The 17,108-nt window shown below is 42.2% G+C and overlaps 1 protein-coding gene and 1 long non-coding RNA gene across 6 annotated transcripts in view; both read left to right on the forward strand.

Annotated features, from left to right (window-relative positions):
* Positions 1–17,108, forward strand: part of FRAS1 (Fraser extracellular matrix complex subunit 1) — a 453,697-nt gene that overhangs the window by 356,516 nt on the left and 80,073 nt on the right. For 3 of the 5 annotated variants that reach the window (XM_031664536.1, XM_031664539.1, XM_031664540.1), the window contains 5 exons: positions 161–280; positions 564–743; positions 13,045–13,169; positions 13,465–13,605; positions 15,202–15,429. In XM_031664536.1, the coding sequence (XP_031520396.1) occupies positions 161–280; positions 564–743; positions 13,045–13,169; positions 13,465–13,605; positions 15,202–15,429 (794 nt within the window). The remainder of the gene's footprint in view (positions 1–160; positions 281–563; positions 744–13,044; positions 13,170–13,464; positions 13,606–15,201; positions 15,430–17,108) is intronic. The other 2 variants (XM_031664537.1, XM_031664538.1) reach the window with 2 other exon arrangements.
* On the forward strand, positions 2,422–11,188 carry LOC116274191. The gene is made up of 3 exons (XR_004182786.1): positions 2,422–4,083; positions 5,587–9,731; positions 10,054–11,188. It is a non-coding gene; the product is annotated as an uncharacterized LOC116274191 (long non-coding RNA).

The raw sequence follows: 17,108 nt of genomic DNA on the forward strand, positions 1-17,108 counted from the left end.
AACTTTAGATTAAAATGTCAAAAGCAGTGTCAAAGCGAGGAAGGTGTGAATTGATTCATTGGTGTGAACACCAATTGAATTCCTACCTCTTGCTTCAGAAATAAGGGCAGAAAGCACTGATAGCAAACCTTGATTTTTTTTTTTTTTTTCCTTTTTATAGGCCATGTAGAATATAGTCATGGAACAGGAGAACCTGGCGGAAGCTTTGCTTTTAAATTTGATGTGGTTGATGGAGAAGGCAACAGATTGATTGACCAGTCATTTTCCATCAGCGTTCTAGGTAAAGGGACATTTGATTTTCTAATATAAAACTATTTTAGCAGTTCGGAGGTTACATAGTTTACACTTTGTTCACCTCAAGGCTCGAGTCCTTCCCTTTACCTAGCTGGTGTGGAAACTGAAAATCATACCCCCTTTATTGCACAAACCCCTGGCTCCTTGGTGTGCTGTCTAACACACAGGTCTAGAGATGACTCTGATCTTACTTCTTGGCACCAGGCCTAGAATTAAAGAAAGGAGGCTGAGAAGATGCCATTTCAAAGCACTATTTCTGATATTTTCAGAAGACAAATCCCCACCAGTCATCATCACCAATAAAGGACTGGTCTTGGATGAAAACTCAGTGAAGAAAATCACCACCCTGCAGCTGTCGGCCACTGACCAAGACAGTGGCCCTACAGAATTGATCTACAGAATCACCAGACAGCCCCAGCTGGGCCACCTGGAACATGCAACGTCACCAGGTAAGTCTATCATCTCTTGATTTATTGAATCAAAACTTAGGCCTTAGTAAGTATTGAGGGCAGCCACATCATGTATCATGTATACCTAGAATCTGCCTTAATTCATATTTATTTTCTGCCTCACTGATTTTGACCATTACGCACTGCCTTGTATTATACTTAGCACACAGCAGGTGCTTAATGATTACTCCCTGAAGGTAAATTAAAAAGTACATGTAAAATTTTCTGTATGCAATCTTGTCTCCATAACTAGATAAATTCCTTTAGGGCAAACACTGCATCCTGCTTTTCATCTATACTCCCTTGAGCACTTGTGCAAGGCATTCTGCAGGGCTTAAAAATTCAGTCCAGTGAATAGTGAGTGAGCAAGTGTACTGAGCAAGATTCTGGTTTAGCTGCTGTTCAGGAAGGGAAGATGAATGAGATACAATCCTTGCCCTCCAGAGTTCTCTACTGGGTAAGAAAAGGAACCTTTGCACATAACCATAGCTCAGGGGAAAATATGGCAGGTGTTTTAAGAAAGTTATAAACATGGTGTTGTAGGAGTTTAAAAATGGGAGAGGCTACATTGGGTGAGAAAGTGCACAGAGGTCGCATTTAAGAGTGCCGTTGGAAGGCAGAGTTTGGGCATACAGAATTTGTATTCTTTCCAGAGATGGGAATAGCATGAGAGGCACATTCAAACAACAAGTAGGCCAATTTAACTGAAGCACGTATTCTAAAAATAGTAGGAAATGGGGCTCATGCATAGATTGAGAGTTTATGGAGGATCTTCGAAGCTGGGATAAGTAACCTCTATTTAATTTAATAAGCAATAGTGAGTTACTGTGGAATTTTGAGCAAGGAAGAAAAGTGAAATTCATCAGGTAGTGTCTAACAGGAAGAACTGAAGGAAAGAAAAAGGAGGCAGTGGCAGGGGTTAGAAAACTTTCACATTTGGCCAGGTAGAAGGTAGTGGGGTTTCACCTAGAGCAGCAGCCATGAGAATAGTAACATGAGAATAATGTGAGAGAGAATTCCTGTACCTAGTAAGTATTCAATAGACATTTGTTGGTTGAATGAAGGAAGGAAGAAAGGAAGGAATTTCAGGGGAGAACCTGTACAAGTTGGGAGCTGAATGGATGTGAGTGACAAGAGATATTTTCTGAATAAACAATCTAGAGCCAGGTGCGGTGGCTCACACCTGTAATCCCAGCACTTTGGGAGGCTGAGGTGGGAGGATCTCACTTAAGTCCAGGAGTTTGAGACCAGCCTGGGCAACATAGTGAGACCCCGTTTCTTTTCTTTTCTTTTTTTTCTTTTCTTTTTTTTTTTTTTTTTTTTTTTTTTTTGAGACGGAGTCTCACTCTGTCGCCTAGGCTGGAGTGCAGTGGCGCAATCTCAGCTCACTGCAAGCTCTACCTCCCGGGTTCACGCCTCCCGGGTTCACGCCATTCTACTGCCTCAGCCTCCCAAGCAGCTGGGACTACAGGTGCCTGCCACCACACCCAGCTAATTTTTTGTATTTTTAGTAGAGATGGGGTTTCACCTTGTTAGCCAGGATGGTCTCGATCTCCTGACCTCATGATCCGCCTGTCTTGGCCTCCCAAAGTGCTGGGATTACAGGCTTAAGCCACCGCGCCCGGCCTCTTTTCTTTTCTTTGTAGTCATAGCTACTTGGGAGGCTGAGACAGGAGGACTGCTTGAGCCTGGGATTTGAGGCTGCAGTGATCTGTGATTGCACCACTGCACTGCAGCTTGGTGACAGAGCCAGACCCTATCTCAAAAAAAAAGACAATCTAAAGGTAGAATGATCTTTATTTCTTGGAACATAGAGGCAGTGACAGCATGTTGGAGATTTAGAGCTTCATGGATTCTTTTCATATTTTAGATTATAGAGTCTTCATTAATTCAACCAGGGAAATGGAAAAACAGGAGAAGTTCCTGCCCTGATTGTACTCACTTTCTAATGCAAGGATTTCAACAGCAAGGAAGCAAGCACATATATGCTGTGTCAGATGGTGATGAGTGTCCAGGAGAAGTAAGGGTATTCCCGGGAGAACACAGAGAGCAAGCGGGTGAGGGAAGGCCTCTTTAATAATAAGATGACAGTTGAGCAGGCATCTGAAGAAAGCCAGGGAGCTGGCCATGCTGATACATTAAAAAAAAAAGGACATTCCAGTCAGAGGGATCAGCAAATGTCAACATCCTGAGGCGGGTTCCATCAGGCAAATCACGTTCGAGACGTAGCAAGGAGACCAGGGTGGCTGCAGCAGAGTGAATGAAGGGGAGAGTTGGGAGAGATGAGCTTTAAAAGATGGAGGGTGATCAAAGGGAGGAAGTGAGGGAGGCAGACCACATCTGAGTCCAGAGCGATGGTAGAGGAGGGCGTGTTGTACGTGTGGCAGGAGGGCGTACAGAGAGATGGACAAATTGGCTAAAATCCCTAGTGGGAATTAGAGCAGGTCACCTGCCTTTTTGTCTGTAAGTTCCTGGGGGAAGTATGCAGAGCAGCACCCCCAATACCTTGGCTACTGAGATATTAGATAAAGAATTCACGAGCTAATTGTCTCCGCCAGAATTCTGGAAGGCTGCTGATTGTATCTCTCCAAAGATGAAAGGGCAGACTTGGCTGTTGTGTTAGGCGGCGCATCCCTACGGTGCAGAGCCTTCAAAGGTCTGAGCTTCCGCAAGGCACTACCATTGCCTCCCTGCTGGTCAGTAGCAGTCCCAGCTCTTCCCAGACCCCAGCTGTGTTAAGAGTCCTGTTGGGGAGGCAGGGGCTCCAAATTTGCTTTTTCTGATTTCACAGCCCTCAGCCTTTCCTGGGCTTAAAATCTGGTGACTGAAACCAAGCCAGCTCTGGTTCAGGAGAGGCCAGTAGGTGATCATGCTTCCTCCTCCTGGAGCAGCGCCCTCCAGAAGTGGAGGGATGCTCTCTACCTGGGATGGTTCCTTCAGGTGCCTTTTTCCGATGGGCTTGACTTCCTAATTCACACCTTTCCCAGTCCCTACCAGTTTTTCTCAATCTGCCTGTTTCCAGTAACTCTGAAGAGAGCAGATACAAGGTTCCAGCCCTCTTCTCATTACTCTGAGGTGCCCCTCCCCGTGGCTGGTAGAGCATGACTTCCCTGCCCTCCTCATCACCAACCCCATACTGAGTCCCTTCTGTTTCATTTTGCCAGGACGTCTCCTTCCTTACCTCCCTAGCATGAGAAAATGTTCATGGGGGTGATTGTTTTTATATGTCAAAAGTTTCCCTTTGGAGGAAGTACATGTTGAATACTTACTGGCCTCCCTGAAGGCGGGTAGCTACAGCTTAGCGAAAAGCAGCAGCACCTCACCCCACTTGTCTCCATGGGTGAGGATGGGTTTACCCGAAGTTGGAGTTGAGGGGGGCGGAGGCGGGGGTGGGGGTTCTGTTATTTCCAAGAAGAGCAGAGCAACTTCTAGGCCAGTGTCTGTAGTACAGGGCAAGATATTTATTTGGGGACCAGACGCCTCCTGGAATTATTATTAATCATTGGTGCTGCAGACACCCTCCTGATGGTTAACTGGGAAATAGACTTATTTTGATGCTGTCTTGCTTGGTCAGCTGATTATAATTGACTGTCCTCTGTAGAGAGAAAAGGTGGGGAAATCTCTTCTTCCCCATAGGAGATGTAGGGAGCCATCTGCCTATGCAAACTGTGCAGAAGACAGACCTGAGCCTTCTGTCACCGAAGAGAGTCCAGTTCCTGTAATGCGCTGTTTTTTTGAGATTGAGCAGGCCACACCCTCACATCAGGGTTTCCTTCTGTCAATAGACCCAAAATATCCCTGTTTTTCTTGGGATATGAGAGTAAGGAGTTATATTAACTAAGATAGAAGCTAAGCTGCTGGACCAAGGAGACCCCAAAATACAATGATTTCAACAAGACATTCGTTTTCTCTCAGAGTAATCCAAAGGCAAGTGGCCCAGGGGTGTGAGGTGACTCAGTGATCCTCAATGTGAGGCTTCCACCTCTGGGCCAAGGTGAATGCTGCAGCTGTGGTCATCCCCCAGCCAGCAGAAAGGAAGAAAAGGCCAGGGGAGCCCCACATCCATTTTGTTTTTAGGAGTATTACTGGAAGAACACACGTCACTTTTTTTTTTTTTTTTTTTTTTGAGACGGAATCTCACTCTGTCACCCAGGCTGGAATGCAGTGGTGCAATCTTGGCTCATTGCAAGCTCTGCCTCCTAGGTTCAAGTGATTCTTGTGCCTCAGCCTCCCGGGTACCTGGGATTACAGGCATACACCACCACACCTGGCTAAATTTTGTATTTTCAGTAGAGACAGGGTTTCGCCATGTTGGCCAGGTTGGTGTTGAACTCCTGACCTCAAGTGAGCTGCCTGCTTCGGCATCTGAAAGTGCTGTGTTTACAGGCATGAGCCACTGTGCCAGGCCTCAGATAACATATGTCACCTTCCAGTGGCAAGAGCATATGTGTGCAAAGCTGTGAGGTGGCTGGAGAATGTAGACTTTAACTGGGTATCTAATTACTTAACTAATAGTCAGGAGTCATATCTTTTTTAAGCAGGGGGAAGTAATATTGGGATATAGTTATTTCCAGGACAACACTGGTTTTCAAGGGATAGGGCATTTGGTTGTCACCTCTAGGGTACAAGTTGTCACACTGATTCAGATGGGGATGAAGGCTAATGGTGGCTAAACAAGCATTTAGAGGGTAGAGATAGGGATGCTATGAATAAATGTCCTGCAATGAATGGGATAAGCCCTGAACCAAATAATTGTTCTGTCTAAAAGGCCAGTAGTGGATTAGTGGGAACTAGTAGGCTGTGGCATCTAATCCTAAGTCTGAATCCTTGTTCTTACTTTTAGCTTTATTCCTGATAGAGCGTACTGAAATCAGCAGAGCTCCAAGAGACAGCTCTCAACACAACACAACTCTCAACACAACACAACTCTCAACACCTTACTCATTTCAGTCTCACCCCACGTGCTTCATTCAGGAGTTAGGTAGTTGCTGCTTCTGCAATATTTCAAGGAGGGCTACCTCCTGCTGGATTCCCCTCACCAGTTACAACACACCTTCCTCAAAGCCTGAAGTGACATAATGGCTGCTTGGCCAGATGAAGAAAAGGTCCTCTCTGATCTGTCAGAATTTCTAAAGGCATTTAGAGACCCATTAAAAGGCCCTTTGCTCTCCTCCCCCTGTGGAGTCCACTGGCAGCTGAACCAGAGCCTGAAATAAACTTTTCAGATGACGTTAGTGCTTAGCAAAGGCAAACAGAGAAGGACTTCTGCACCACAGGAGGGCAGCGGCAGCGGGTACCAGAGGTAGCTCTCCTCGCTGGTCAGCCCCCAAAGCTTCTTGATTCTGTGAGAGATGCTGCTTGAAGAAAAGCATTATGTACAGTGCTTAGCTTCATGCAGCCTCTGTGAATCGCAGGTTACAAAGAGTATTTCCACACCCTTCTGGGAATGTGGAACCAACCCCTGTGTTGTTATTGTTGTTTTAACCATTCTCAGGATTCTATCTTGCTCTTAAATCTTAAAATCAGGCAGATGAAGAGCTTTACCCTCATCAAATTGAAAATCCTTTCATCAGCTATTTACTAATCACCGACGTACCCACGAAAGTGAGTACCCTCGAGGACGAGTCTAGACGTCTTAAATCCTTAAATCCTTTGGCTGTTACAAAACTCTGCAGGGAACCCTTTCTTGCTAAGAGTTAACTTATCAAGGTGTCGCCCACAAGTTTTCCACTTTCTACTTTGAACTCGCTGCCAAGTTCTCATTTCTTGAAGGAGCTAAATTAAAGCTCTAAAAAAGGTAAACCACCTTTCAAACAAGCATCTCTTCCCTTCCTTACCCCAGTTGACCTTTTAAGGCCACTTCTGAAAGTTCTCAGGGAAGTGGACATTTTGTCCAGAAGTCGTAATATCATCTCAACAAGATTTCAAAATGAAGGGACATCATCATGAGAGCCTGTGTGGCTTGGGCAGATAATATTGTCCTTAGGGAATGCACAGTTAGAGAGAGAGGTCAAAGCGAGAACTTCCAGGTAATGTCCTGGGCTTTGACTCAGCCACCTCCATAAATCAGACTACCCTGGAGTCCAGGCTGCCTCCTGGGATGTGTGAGCTACGGGATAGTTAAACCTCTTCAGTTGTGCATGCACCCTCAGCCCACTCATAATCCTCATTCCTCACTAGCTTTCTATCTTTGTGGAGGCTAGTCTGTATCGTGTCCTCATGTATGGAGAAATCACAGTATGAAGCCCCCTTTAGGCTACCTAGTCATGACTGCAGTTTAAGGGCCAACCCTTAGCACTTACCAGTTTAGTAACAGTCATATGAAGCATTATTTTTATTCACCAGATATAAATAGTTCTCTTGTCAATAAATCCACACAATTTCTCTTATTAAAAATATTGCAGAATTCAAAACAGAAAACCAAATATCACATGTTCTCATGTATAAGCAAGAGCTTAACATTGGGTATACGTGGACATAAAGATGGGAACCTTAGACACTGGGGAGGGAAGGGGTGGGGGGAAAGGCTGAAAAACTTACTATTGGATATTGTGTTCACATGTGGGTGACAGGATCAACAGAAGCCCAAACTTCAGCATCACACAATATACCCTGTCACAAACCTGTACATGTACCCCTGAATCTAAAATAATTTTTTAAACCTGCAGAATTCATATAACTTCAGACATAACCACCGCCGCCCCCACCACTGCACAGATCAAATAAGATCAAATACTTGATGTTAGTGTCATCCACCATTTTATCTGCTACCTCTGAGGGGGCTATGACTCTTCCAGTTATAGAGATGACAAAAAAATACAATGAAATAAGGCAGTGTGTTACACTAGCCTATGTGACTCATATAGAACAGAAAGAAAGCATTAAAAAAAAAAAAAGAAACCAAAGCAGGTTTTCTGATTGTTCTTTCTACTCTTCTATTACATCAAGCGTTCTCAGCTCTATTTGGACATTAGAATCACGTGAGTGATTAGAATGTTACACATTAGAATCATCTGAGTGAGTGGCATGTGTTTAAAAATAATGATGCCTGGGCCCCACCTAGACCAATAAATAGAGACTCCTAGAGATGGGGCTTAGAATATAAGTGTCTTTTAAAAGGACCCCAGTGAAATTCTATTTATAGGCTGGTTTGTAATTACATACTTGTACTTGTCATATTAGAGTTGCTTCCTTCCCTCCTTTTCTCCTTGCCTGCCTTTCTCCCTTCAGCAAACACTTACTGCTACAAGAGACTACTTAGTTTTGGAAGTGGGGGACATGTAGAAAAATATGTGCGTGTGTGTTTCGGTAGCCAGGCACACATAATTTGGTACACACATAATTCACACACATGTTCGGTAGCCACATGGCAGAGGACAGGGGGAGCCCAAAGCACGCATGGCAGGTTCCACCTAAGAGAGGGGTGGGGGTTAGTTGGGAAACAGTTCTCAGAGGTGATGCTTTAGCAATGGTGTTATTTCATTTCCTCTTTATTCCAACCTCTTTCAGTATTGTGAGACCATCTAAAATAGGATGCACCCATTGTCTTGGTTGGGTTCTCCCTGAGAGCAGAGGCATATTAGCTTGCTAGGGCTACCATTAAAAAGTTTCACAGAATATGCAGTTTAAACAACAGAAATCTATTGTCTCACAGTTCTGGTGGCTGCAAGTTTGAGATCAAGGTATTGGTAGGACTGGCTTCTTCTGAGAGCTGTGAAGGAAGGACCTGCCACAGGTCTCTCTCTTTGGCTTGGAGATGGCCATCTTTTCGTTTATGTGCTGTTCTCCCTGTTTAGATATGTCTGTATCCAAATTTATCTTTTTTATGACACCAGTCATATTCCATTAGGGTCCACCCCAATGACCTCATGTGATCTAATTACGTCTACGTTGACACTATTTCCAGATAAGCCACATTCTAAAATACTGGGGCTTGGGATTTCAACATGTGAATTTGGGGTAGGGAAATGGTGCAATTCAACCCATCAGAAGAGGCTTTGCAAAAATCCTGAAGCAAGAAGGCTGAGCGTCTCCCACAGTATGAGCTTCAGATAGGACATGGACATGGGTAACATGCATGGAACTGCCCACAGCTGTGCTGCAAGTGGGAGGTCTGAGGCATCATCTAACAGGCTGTTAAGAAGGCAATTTCTTCAGAGATGCTTTATTTCCACACCATTTCCCTGACCTGGACTCTGCTTTCTTTGGCATGCTGGCCCTCCAGGGGAATTGGAAAGACTGACAGGGTTAATGTGGGTCTCCATAATACTGCCAGATACATAGTTTAGCCAGCAGGTTAGCGATTGAAAACACCTTCAATGGGATTAAAACCCTTCAAGATATTTCAAATTGCAACTGCCTGCTGTGACAGCGGTAGGGACAATATGTGATTAGAAACACCACCTTGCTGGCAAATGAGCAGATGAAGTCTTCCAAAACCCAATTAGCAAAGGCTAAAATTTTAAAAATAAAAAGTGGATGAGGATTGAAAACATAGTCATGCATTGCTTAACAATGGGGAATACGTTCTGAGAAATGCATTGTCAGGCAATTTCATTATTTTGTGAACATCACAGAGTATGCTTACATAAACCTAGATGGCATAACCTGCTACACACCTGGGCTATATGCATAGCCTGTTGCTCCTAAGCAACAAACCTGTGCAACGTGTTACTATACTGAATACCGTAGGCAATTGTAACATGATGGTAAGTATTTGTGTATCGGCACATATCTACACACGGAAAATGTACAGTATTGTAATTTTATGGGATCACCATCATATGCAGTCTGTTGTTGACCGAAACTGAAATGTCATTATGTGGCGCATGACTGTATGTGCTCAAAAGAACCTCTTAGGTATAGTTTATAGTGGATAATCTAAACTAATTCACCAAATATGGTTTGAGCACTTACTGTGTTCCAGGGGTTATTCTAGATGCACATCAGTGAAGAAACATGAAAAATTCTTGTCCTCTTAAAACTCAGGTTCTAATGGCCGGGCGCGGTGGCTCAAGCCTGTAATCCCAGCACTTTGGGAGGCCGAGACGGGCGGATCACGAGGTCAGGAGATCGAGACCATCCTGGCTAACACAGTGAAACCCCGTCTCTACTAAAAATACAAAAACTTAGCCGGGCGAGGTGGCGGGCGCCTGTAGTCCCAGCTACTCGGGAGGCTGAGGCAGGAGAATGGCGTAAACCCGGGAGGCGGAGCTTGCAGTGAGCTGAGATCCGGCCACTGCACTCCAGCCTGGGTGACAGAGCGAGACTCCGTCTCAAAAAAAAACAAAAAAACAAAAAAAAAACTCAGGTTCTAGATGCAACTTGTTACCCCTGGTACATATTTATGAGTGTCATTTAAACGATAATATTAAAACCCATCAAAATCAATATTTCACACAAGAAAGAGGGTACAGCCAATAAGCCATTTTAGAAGGAACTACTCAAAAATATTGTGGTTTTTTTTTTTGAGTGGTAAGTCTATGAATGATATTTCTTTCCTACATGTCTAGATTTTTCACATTTTCTTTAACAGACATATATTACTTTCATATTGAAAAAGCGTTAAAGAAGAAGAGTGAAATTCAAGAGGTTTCTTGTCTAGATGAGTTTTACAAAAAGTGCTCCTAGAAGGCGTAAACTTTGTAATTAGACTGCCTCGAGTTCCAATTTCAGCACTGCCCCTTTATTAGCTATGTGACATAGGGTATGTCACATAAATTTTAATTATATAAATTACAGTGTCATGATATACAAAATGGGGGTAACGTGCTAACCTCAACCTCCCAGAGTTGTTAAAAGATAAAATTCAACATACATAAGCAGCCTTTAAACTGTGTTCCACCCATAATAGGTACTCAATGTTTGCTAGATTGAATTAGGAAAGTCCCACTAAGGTCAAGCCTAGCACTCTCGTGCAATGTAGTGAGAATATAAAATGGTACTACCACGTTGGAAAAGCAGTTTAGCAGTTTCCCAAAAAATTACGCATACACCTAACATATATTCCAGGCATTTCACTCCTAGAGGTTTACCAAGAAGAATGAAAGCTTATGTCCATACAAAGATTTGCACACTAATCATCACGGCAGCTTTATATGTGTAGCATGCTAAATGAAAGAAACTAGACATGAAATAGTATATATTATATAATTCTATTTATTGAAAAGTAGAGAAAATGCCAACTAATCTGTAGCATCAGAAAGCAATTCATTGGTTGCTTTGCGATGGAGTAGGCGATGGGAAAGGGAAGGATGGAAGGATTATGAAGCGTAAGTTGGAAACTCGGGGTTGAAGAATTGGTTCACTATTTTGAATGAGGTGATGGTTTCTCGGTGTGCCAAAGCTTATGAAATTGCACATTTTACGCCGGGGGCAGAGGCTCACGCCTGTAATCCCAGCACTTTGGGAGGCCGAGGTGGGTGGATCACCTGAGGTCAGGAGTTAGAGACCAGCCTGGCCAATGTGGTGAAATCCAGTTTCTACTAAAAATACAAAAATTAGGCAGGTATGGTGGTAGTGTGTGCCTGTAATTCCAGCTACTCAGGAGGCTGAGGCAGGAGAATCACTTGAACCTGGGAGGCGGAGGTTGCAGTGAGCTGAGATTGTGTCACTGCACTCCAGCCTGGGCAACAAAGCAAGACCCTATCTCAAAAAAAAAAAAAAAAAAAAAAAAAAAGAAAGAAAAGAAAAAGAAATTGCACACTCTATATATGTGTAATTTATTATGTGTCAATTTTACCTCAATAAAAAATATTTTAAAAAATCAATCTCAAGAGGAAGGCAAAATCTATCACCTTTCTTAATCAGTCTTAGACTTCCATAAAGGAAACAGTGAATTAGGTGACCAGTTGATGGTGAGAATCCAAATGAGATTTTCCTGTGAGCTGTGAGAATGGATTCACAGCAGGGGGAAGAGATTTAAATTTCTCAGTACAGCCAGTCTGAAGTTATTAAATTTTTAAAGAATGGTATGGATTTCTGTCCAGAGCCAAAAGACAAAGCTATAAGACAGGGTGCTACATTTCTTGCCTGTCAAGAACTGATGTAGCAAGCACAGAAATATAAAATGCCTCATCAAAAAATTAATGCCCCCATATTCAGGAGGCTATTGTATCTGTGTGACAAATTTCAGATGATAAGGAGAGATGCAAATGTAAACCATGTGGGTTGATTTTTTTTTTTTTTTTTTACTTCTTGAAGATACAGCAGTGATACTGATGTCACCCTTAAATATATAAGTCAATGTAGAATCTTTGTTTTCTTTGTAGGTTAACAATGACAAATCATAAAACCCAGAATACAGCAAATCAATTTCAGGGCCAAACTAAAGGACTAGATTACATTGATTAATACCTCAAAACCCAGAATCAGAAGGAGATAATTTGTGCTAGAGGATGAAAAGATGTGATTTTCATTTCAGTCTTGATTGGCACCTGGGTATGAGTGCTAGCAGCCCTAAGATAGAAGCAACAATTCCAAGTTGTTTTGCTAAATGTTGTGAGGCATTTAAAACAGAGACATTGCACATTAATGGGATAGTTTACCATTGTTTAAAATTTCTTTCAAACTTTTTGTTTTAAAAATGACTCTGGGAAAAAAATTTAACATGATTTTTTTCTCTATTATGTTATTAAAGGGTATTGTTTTTCCAGGTCATTTTTTATTTGGTATGGAATAATTGCTCATGCCCCAAAGTCATGCGGTAAGTTTTGTTACTGCCTGACTGGCTAAAGTGGGATGGGAGAAGCTAGAATCGTAGACCTGAGAGTTGAAAGGAACCTTGAAGAATATCCAATAAAATTATGGCAGCCAGGGATGGCTTACCAATCACAGAAACAAAGCCATGTGTAGCCACGCCCTGTAACGTTAGTTTAAAAGCTAAACCATTATGCAATATTTAAAATGAGGGTAGGTCTTCAGAAAGGACTGTGAGGCTTGGGGGAATATAAAACTGAAGAGAGAGGGGCTTGGAGAATAAGACAATGGCTCTACCTTTCACAGATTTTACCTACATATATAAATCCCAAGAGAAAGAAGAGTAATATTGATTGAACACCTGCTGTTGGCTTGGCACATAGAAGCCACTATAATTAAGTTAACATGCTCTCCCACAGAATATATGCTCTTGTATCCACAAACAACTCTTAACACAAGGTCCTCAAGAGCAGGACATAAATGCTATAAGAAAAATACAAAGGACTGTCTCCCTCTCTCTGGTGAGAGTATGACACTTCCCTAGCCTTAGATGTATGGCTAGCATTTTAATATCCTCTCTGTTTCTCTCTTCCCCTTTTTCTAGGTATCCAGATTAGTTCCTTTACTCAAGCTGACCTGACTTCACGAAATGTTCAGTATGTCCATTCTAGTGAGGCTGAGAAACATTCAGATGCCTTCAGCTTTACACTGTCTGATGGAGTCAATGAGGTAGGTGAGCACTGGACTCCATCCTTGAAAAGTACTGATTCCTCACCATCTTCTTTGAATGGAGTAGGCAGAGTGACTGGTGAAAAGAGAGCTTCATTTTCCTCTGCTCTCAGTCAAGGAGTAGGGGCAGCCTCTGTAGCCAGCTTGGTTCTTGCCCAAGAGGACTCACTTTGGGGCTCCTAATTATTGACTTGTGCCAGAAATGTGTGAAAGGGAAAGTAGAGAGCACCCACCTTGGACTTGTTGGGTAGGTGCTAGGGACAGGTGTCCCACCTGCACTTTCCTGCCATTCTAGGTAACTCAGACTTTCCATATCACTCTTCACCCTGTCGATGATTTGCTGCCCATCGTACAGAACTCAGGGATGCGGGTGCAGGAGGGCGTGAGGAAGACCATCACAGAGTTTGAGCTTAAGGCGGTGGATGCTGACACAGAGGTAAGAGCGCTTCCTCCCCTGGGTTCTCTGGCTAAATGAGAGGCTGACCTGGTGGCAGCTATCGCTTTGCAGCTGTGCATCCTGATGGTAGGGAGGAACTGTAAGGTGAGTGCAAACATCCTTGAAGGATTAAGAAACAGAAGATACCCTGGCCTTCTAGAAAAGAAAATCAAATGCATTTGAGATAAAATTGCTTTAAACCCTTTCTAAAAACCTAAATACATTCATCCTCTCCCTTGAGTACATGTAACAATCCTTTTAACATGTTATAGCTCTTGCTATAATGCTGATTTTGTACTGATCTACAGAAAATCAGGTAGATGACATTTTACCCATTAGTGTGAACAGGGATTTTCTATACCTATATGCCCTTTTCTCCATTTCACCTCCTTCATCCAGACTTCTCTGATGGCAACTAATTATTACAATTTGAGCCTCCTCAAAAACTAGGCTTTGTACAGTAAAACAGCGCATGTGGAGACTAAGCTCTTATTCTCATGCTTCCAGATTAAAGCATCTCACATTCTGACATGACTTAGCTCGCATAAACTCATACTGCTACACTTATTAATTAGTTCTCTGTGCCAGCACTCTTTGATTGATTGATTCTTTCATCAAATATTAATTACGTATGATGTTCTAGGCTCTGCTGTAGATGCTAAAGACAGGGCTGTAACAAGACAGATAAAGTTGCAGGCTTAGAGAGTTTACTACCTTTAGTTGGGGAAAAGACAGTAAAGAAAGAAGGAACATACTATGATCAGATACAATGAGTGCTATGAAGAAAAATAAAGGCAGATGAGGGAGATAGAGATTGATAGATGTGCTACTTCAGAGTATCCAAAGAAGGCCTCTCTGAGGAGGTCATACTTTAGCAAAGACGTTGTTAAGCAAGAGTTATCTGGGAGAATTCACCCTCCAGACAGCGGAACCAGAAATGCAAAGGCACTGTGATCTAGTGCACTTAGACTCTGGGAATAACTGTAGCAAAGGTGGCAAGAGGCCAAGAGACTGGAACCCATTGAATAGACAGGAGAAAAGAATGAGGCCAGAGAGGAACCCTGGGACTAGGTCATAGAGGGCCATGCTGGCCCAGGTTAGGCCTTGGCATTTTGTTCTAAGTTGGTAGGAAATCCTTGAAAAGCCTTGGGAAGGATTTTATGCCTCTTTTTCTTTCTATGGGTCACCAGCGAAGCAGTAATTAAAAATGAGAAGCTAGCTTCTGTTGTGATGCATATGAGATTCTGTATATAAGTCTTATGGGTAGATGTATGGGAAAGAAATGAACAGATTAAAAAGGTCTATTTCCTATCATCTTCATAGAGGTTTACAATTCAGGCTTTCCCCAATGACCTGAAGAGAAGAAATTTAAACGTTTTAGTCTTACACCTGAAGGTACCAGAATGTAGGTGCAATTCTAGCAAACAGTGTGGTCATTCTCTTTAACCCTATTTTTGGCATCTCTAAAGAAAATACAATCCTTACTTTATCAATGTCTTTGGGTTCTGCTACCCTTGACCAGCAATTGGGCATCACTCACTCTTTTGATTTCTGTTATGAGCTTCCCTCCCCTCTGGTATTTTGCCTTCCGGACAGGCCGAGTCTGTCACTTTCACCATCGTGCAGCCTCCACGCCATGGCACCATTGAGCGAACCAGCAACGGGCAGCATTTCCACCTCACCTCCACCTTCACCATGGAAGACATCTACCAGAACCGGGTCAGCTACAGCCATGACAGCAGTAACTCCCTCAAGGACTGGTTCACCTTCACTGTTTCTGATGGGACAAATCCCTTCTTTATCATTGAGGAAGGGGGAAAAGAGGTGAGGGGTGAGGACACTGGAGGAGGTAGCCTAGCACTGCATGGCAGAAGCAGAACATGGATTTTTACATCAAGCATACCACTGTTTGAGTTCTTGTTCTGTCACTAGCTAGTAGGTTGGCCTTGGGCAAATTACATATCTAAGCCTCAGTTTTTCATCTGTAAAATGGACAGTAATTATCTGCTTCAAATAGTTGGTTTAAGGATCCAAGGAGGTGATCCACATAAAATACTTAACACCATTGACAAATAGTGCTTAATAAATGGTGATAGTTCTTGTTGTTAGTATTACTGTTATTTCTGTTTTCTTTTTGCCCATCCTTTACCCTTTAATTTGTCTTTCATCTGGTTTTTGAATAATGTTTTATATCTCTAGATTGTTTTTCTCTTTTTGGGCTGGATCCCCTCAGCCTAAACAGAGTTTCTCAGTCTTTGAGAAATAGCAGTGGTTAAGAGTGTGGTTTTTGCATCCAAAATATATTGATTTTTAAAAATAATTTTTATTTTTAATTTTTGTGGATACACAGTAGGTGTATATATATTTTTGGGGTACATGAGTTGTTTTGATATGGGCATGCAATGAGTAACACTCATATCATGGAAAATGGTGTATCCATCCCCTCAAGCATTTATCCTTTGTGTTACAAACAATCCAGTTATTCTCTTTTAGTTATTTTAAAATGTACAATTAAATTATTTTTGACATTAGTCACCTGTCATGCTAGCAAAAACTATGCCTTATTCATTCATTCTGACTTTTTTTTCTTACCCATTAACCATCTCTGCCCTCTTACTACTCTTCCCAGCCTCTAGTAACTATTCTTCTCCTCTCTAGCTCAATGGGTTCAGTTGTTTTGATTTTTAGATCCCATCTATAAGTGAGAACATGTGATGTTTCATTGTGCCTGACTTTTTTCACTTAATATAATGGCCTCCAGTTCTATCCATGTTGTTGCAAATGACTGAATCTCCTCCTTTTTTATGGCTGAATAGTACTCCATTGTGTATACGTATCACATTTTCTTTATCCATTAATCTGTTGATGGACACTTAGGTTGCTTCCAAATCTTGGCTATTGTGAACAGTGCTTCAACAAACATAGGAGTGCGACTATCTCTCTGATATACTGACTTCCTTTCTTTTGAGAATATACCCAGCAATGGGATCGCTGGATTGTATGGTAGCTCTATTTTTAGTTTTTTGAGGAACCTCCAAACTGTTCTCCATCGTGGTTGTACTGATTTACGTTCCCACCAACAGTGAATGAGGGTTCCCTTTTCTCCACATTCTCGTTAGCATTTTTTATTGCCTGTCTTTTAGATAAAAGCCACGTTAACTGGGGTGAGATGACATCTCATTGTAGTTTTGATTTGCATTTCTCTGGTGATCAGTGATATTGAGCACTTTTTCATATGTCTCTTTTCCATTTGTATATCTTCTTTTGACAAATGTCTATTCAAATCTTTTGCCCATTTTAAAATTAGATTATTAGATTTTTTCCTGTAGAATTGTTTAAGCTCCTAGTATATTCTGCTTATTAATCCCTTGTAGATGAGTAGATGGCAGATATTTTCACCCATTCCTTGGGTGGTCCCTTCACTGTGTTAATTGTTTCCTTCGCTGTGCAGAAACCTTTTAAGTTGATGCGATCCCTTTTGTCCATTTTCACTTTGGTTGTCT

Source organism: Papio anubis, chromosome 3 (assembly GCF_008728515.1).
Source record: "Papio anubis isolate 15944 chromosome 3, Panubis1.0, whole genome shotgun sequence".
Classification (NCBI taxonomy): Eukaryota; Metazoa; Chordata; class Mammalia; order Primates; family Cercopithecidae; genus Papio; species Papio anubis.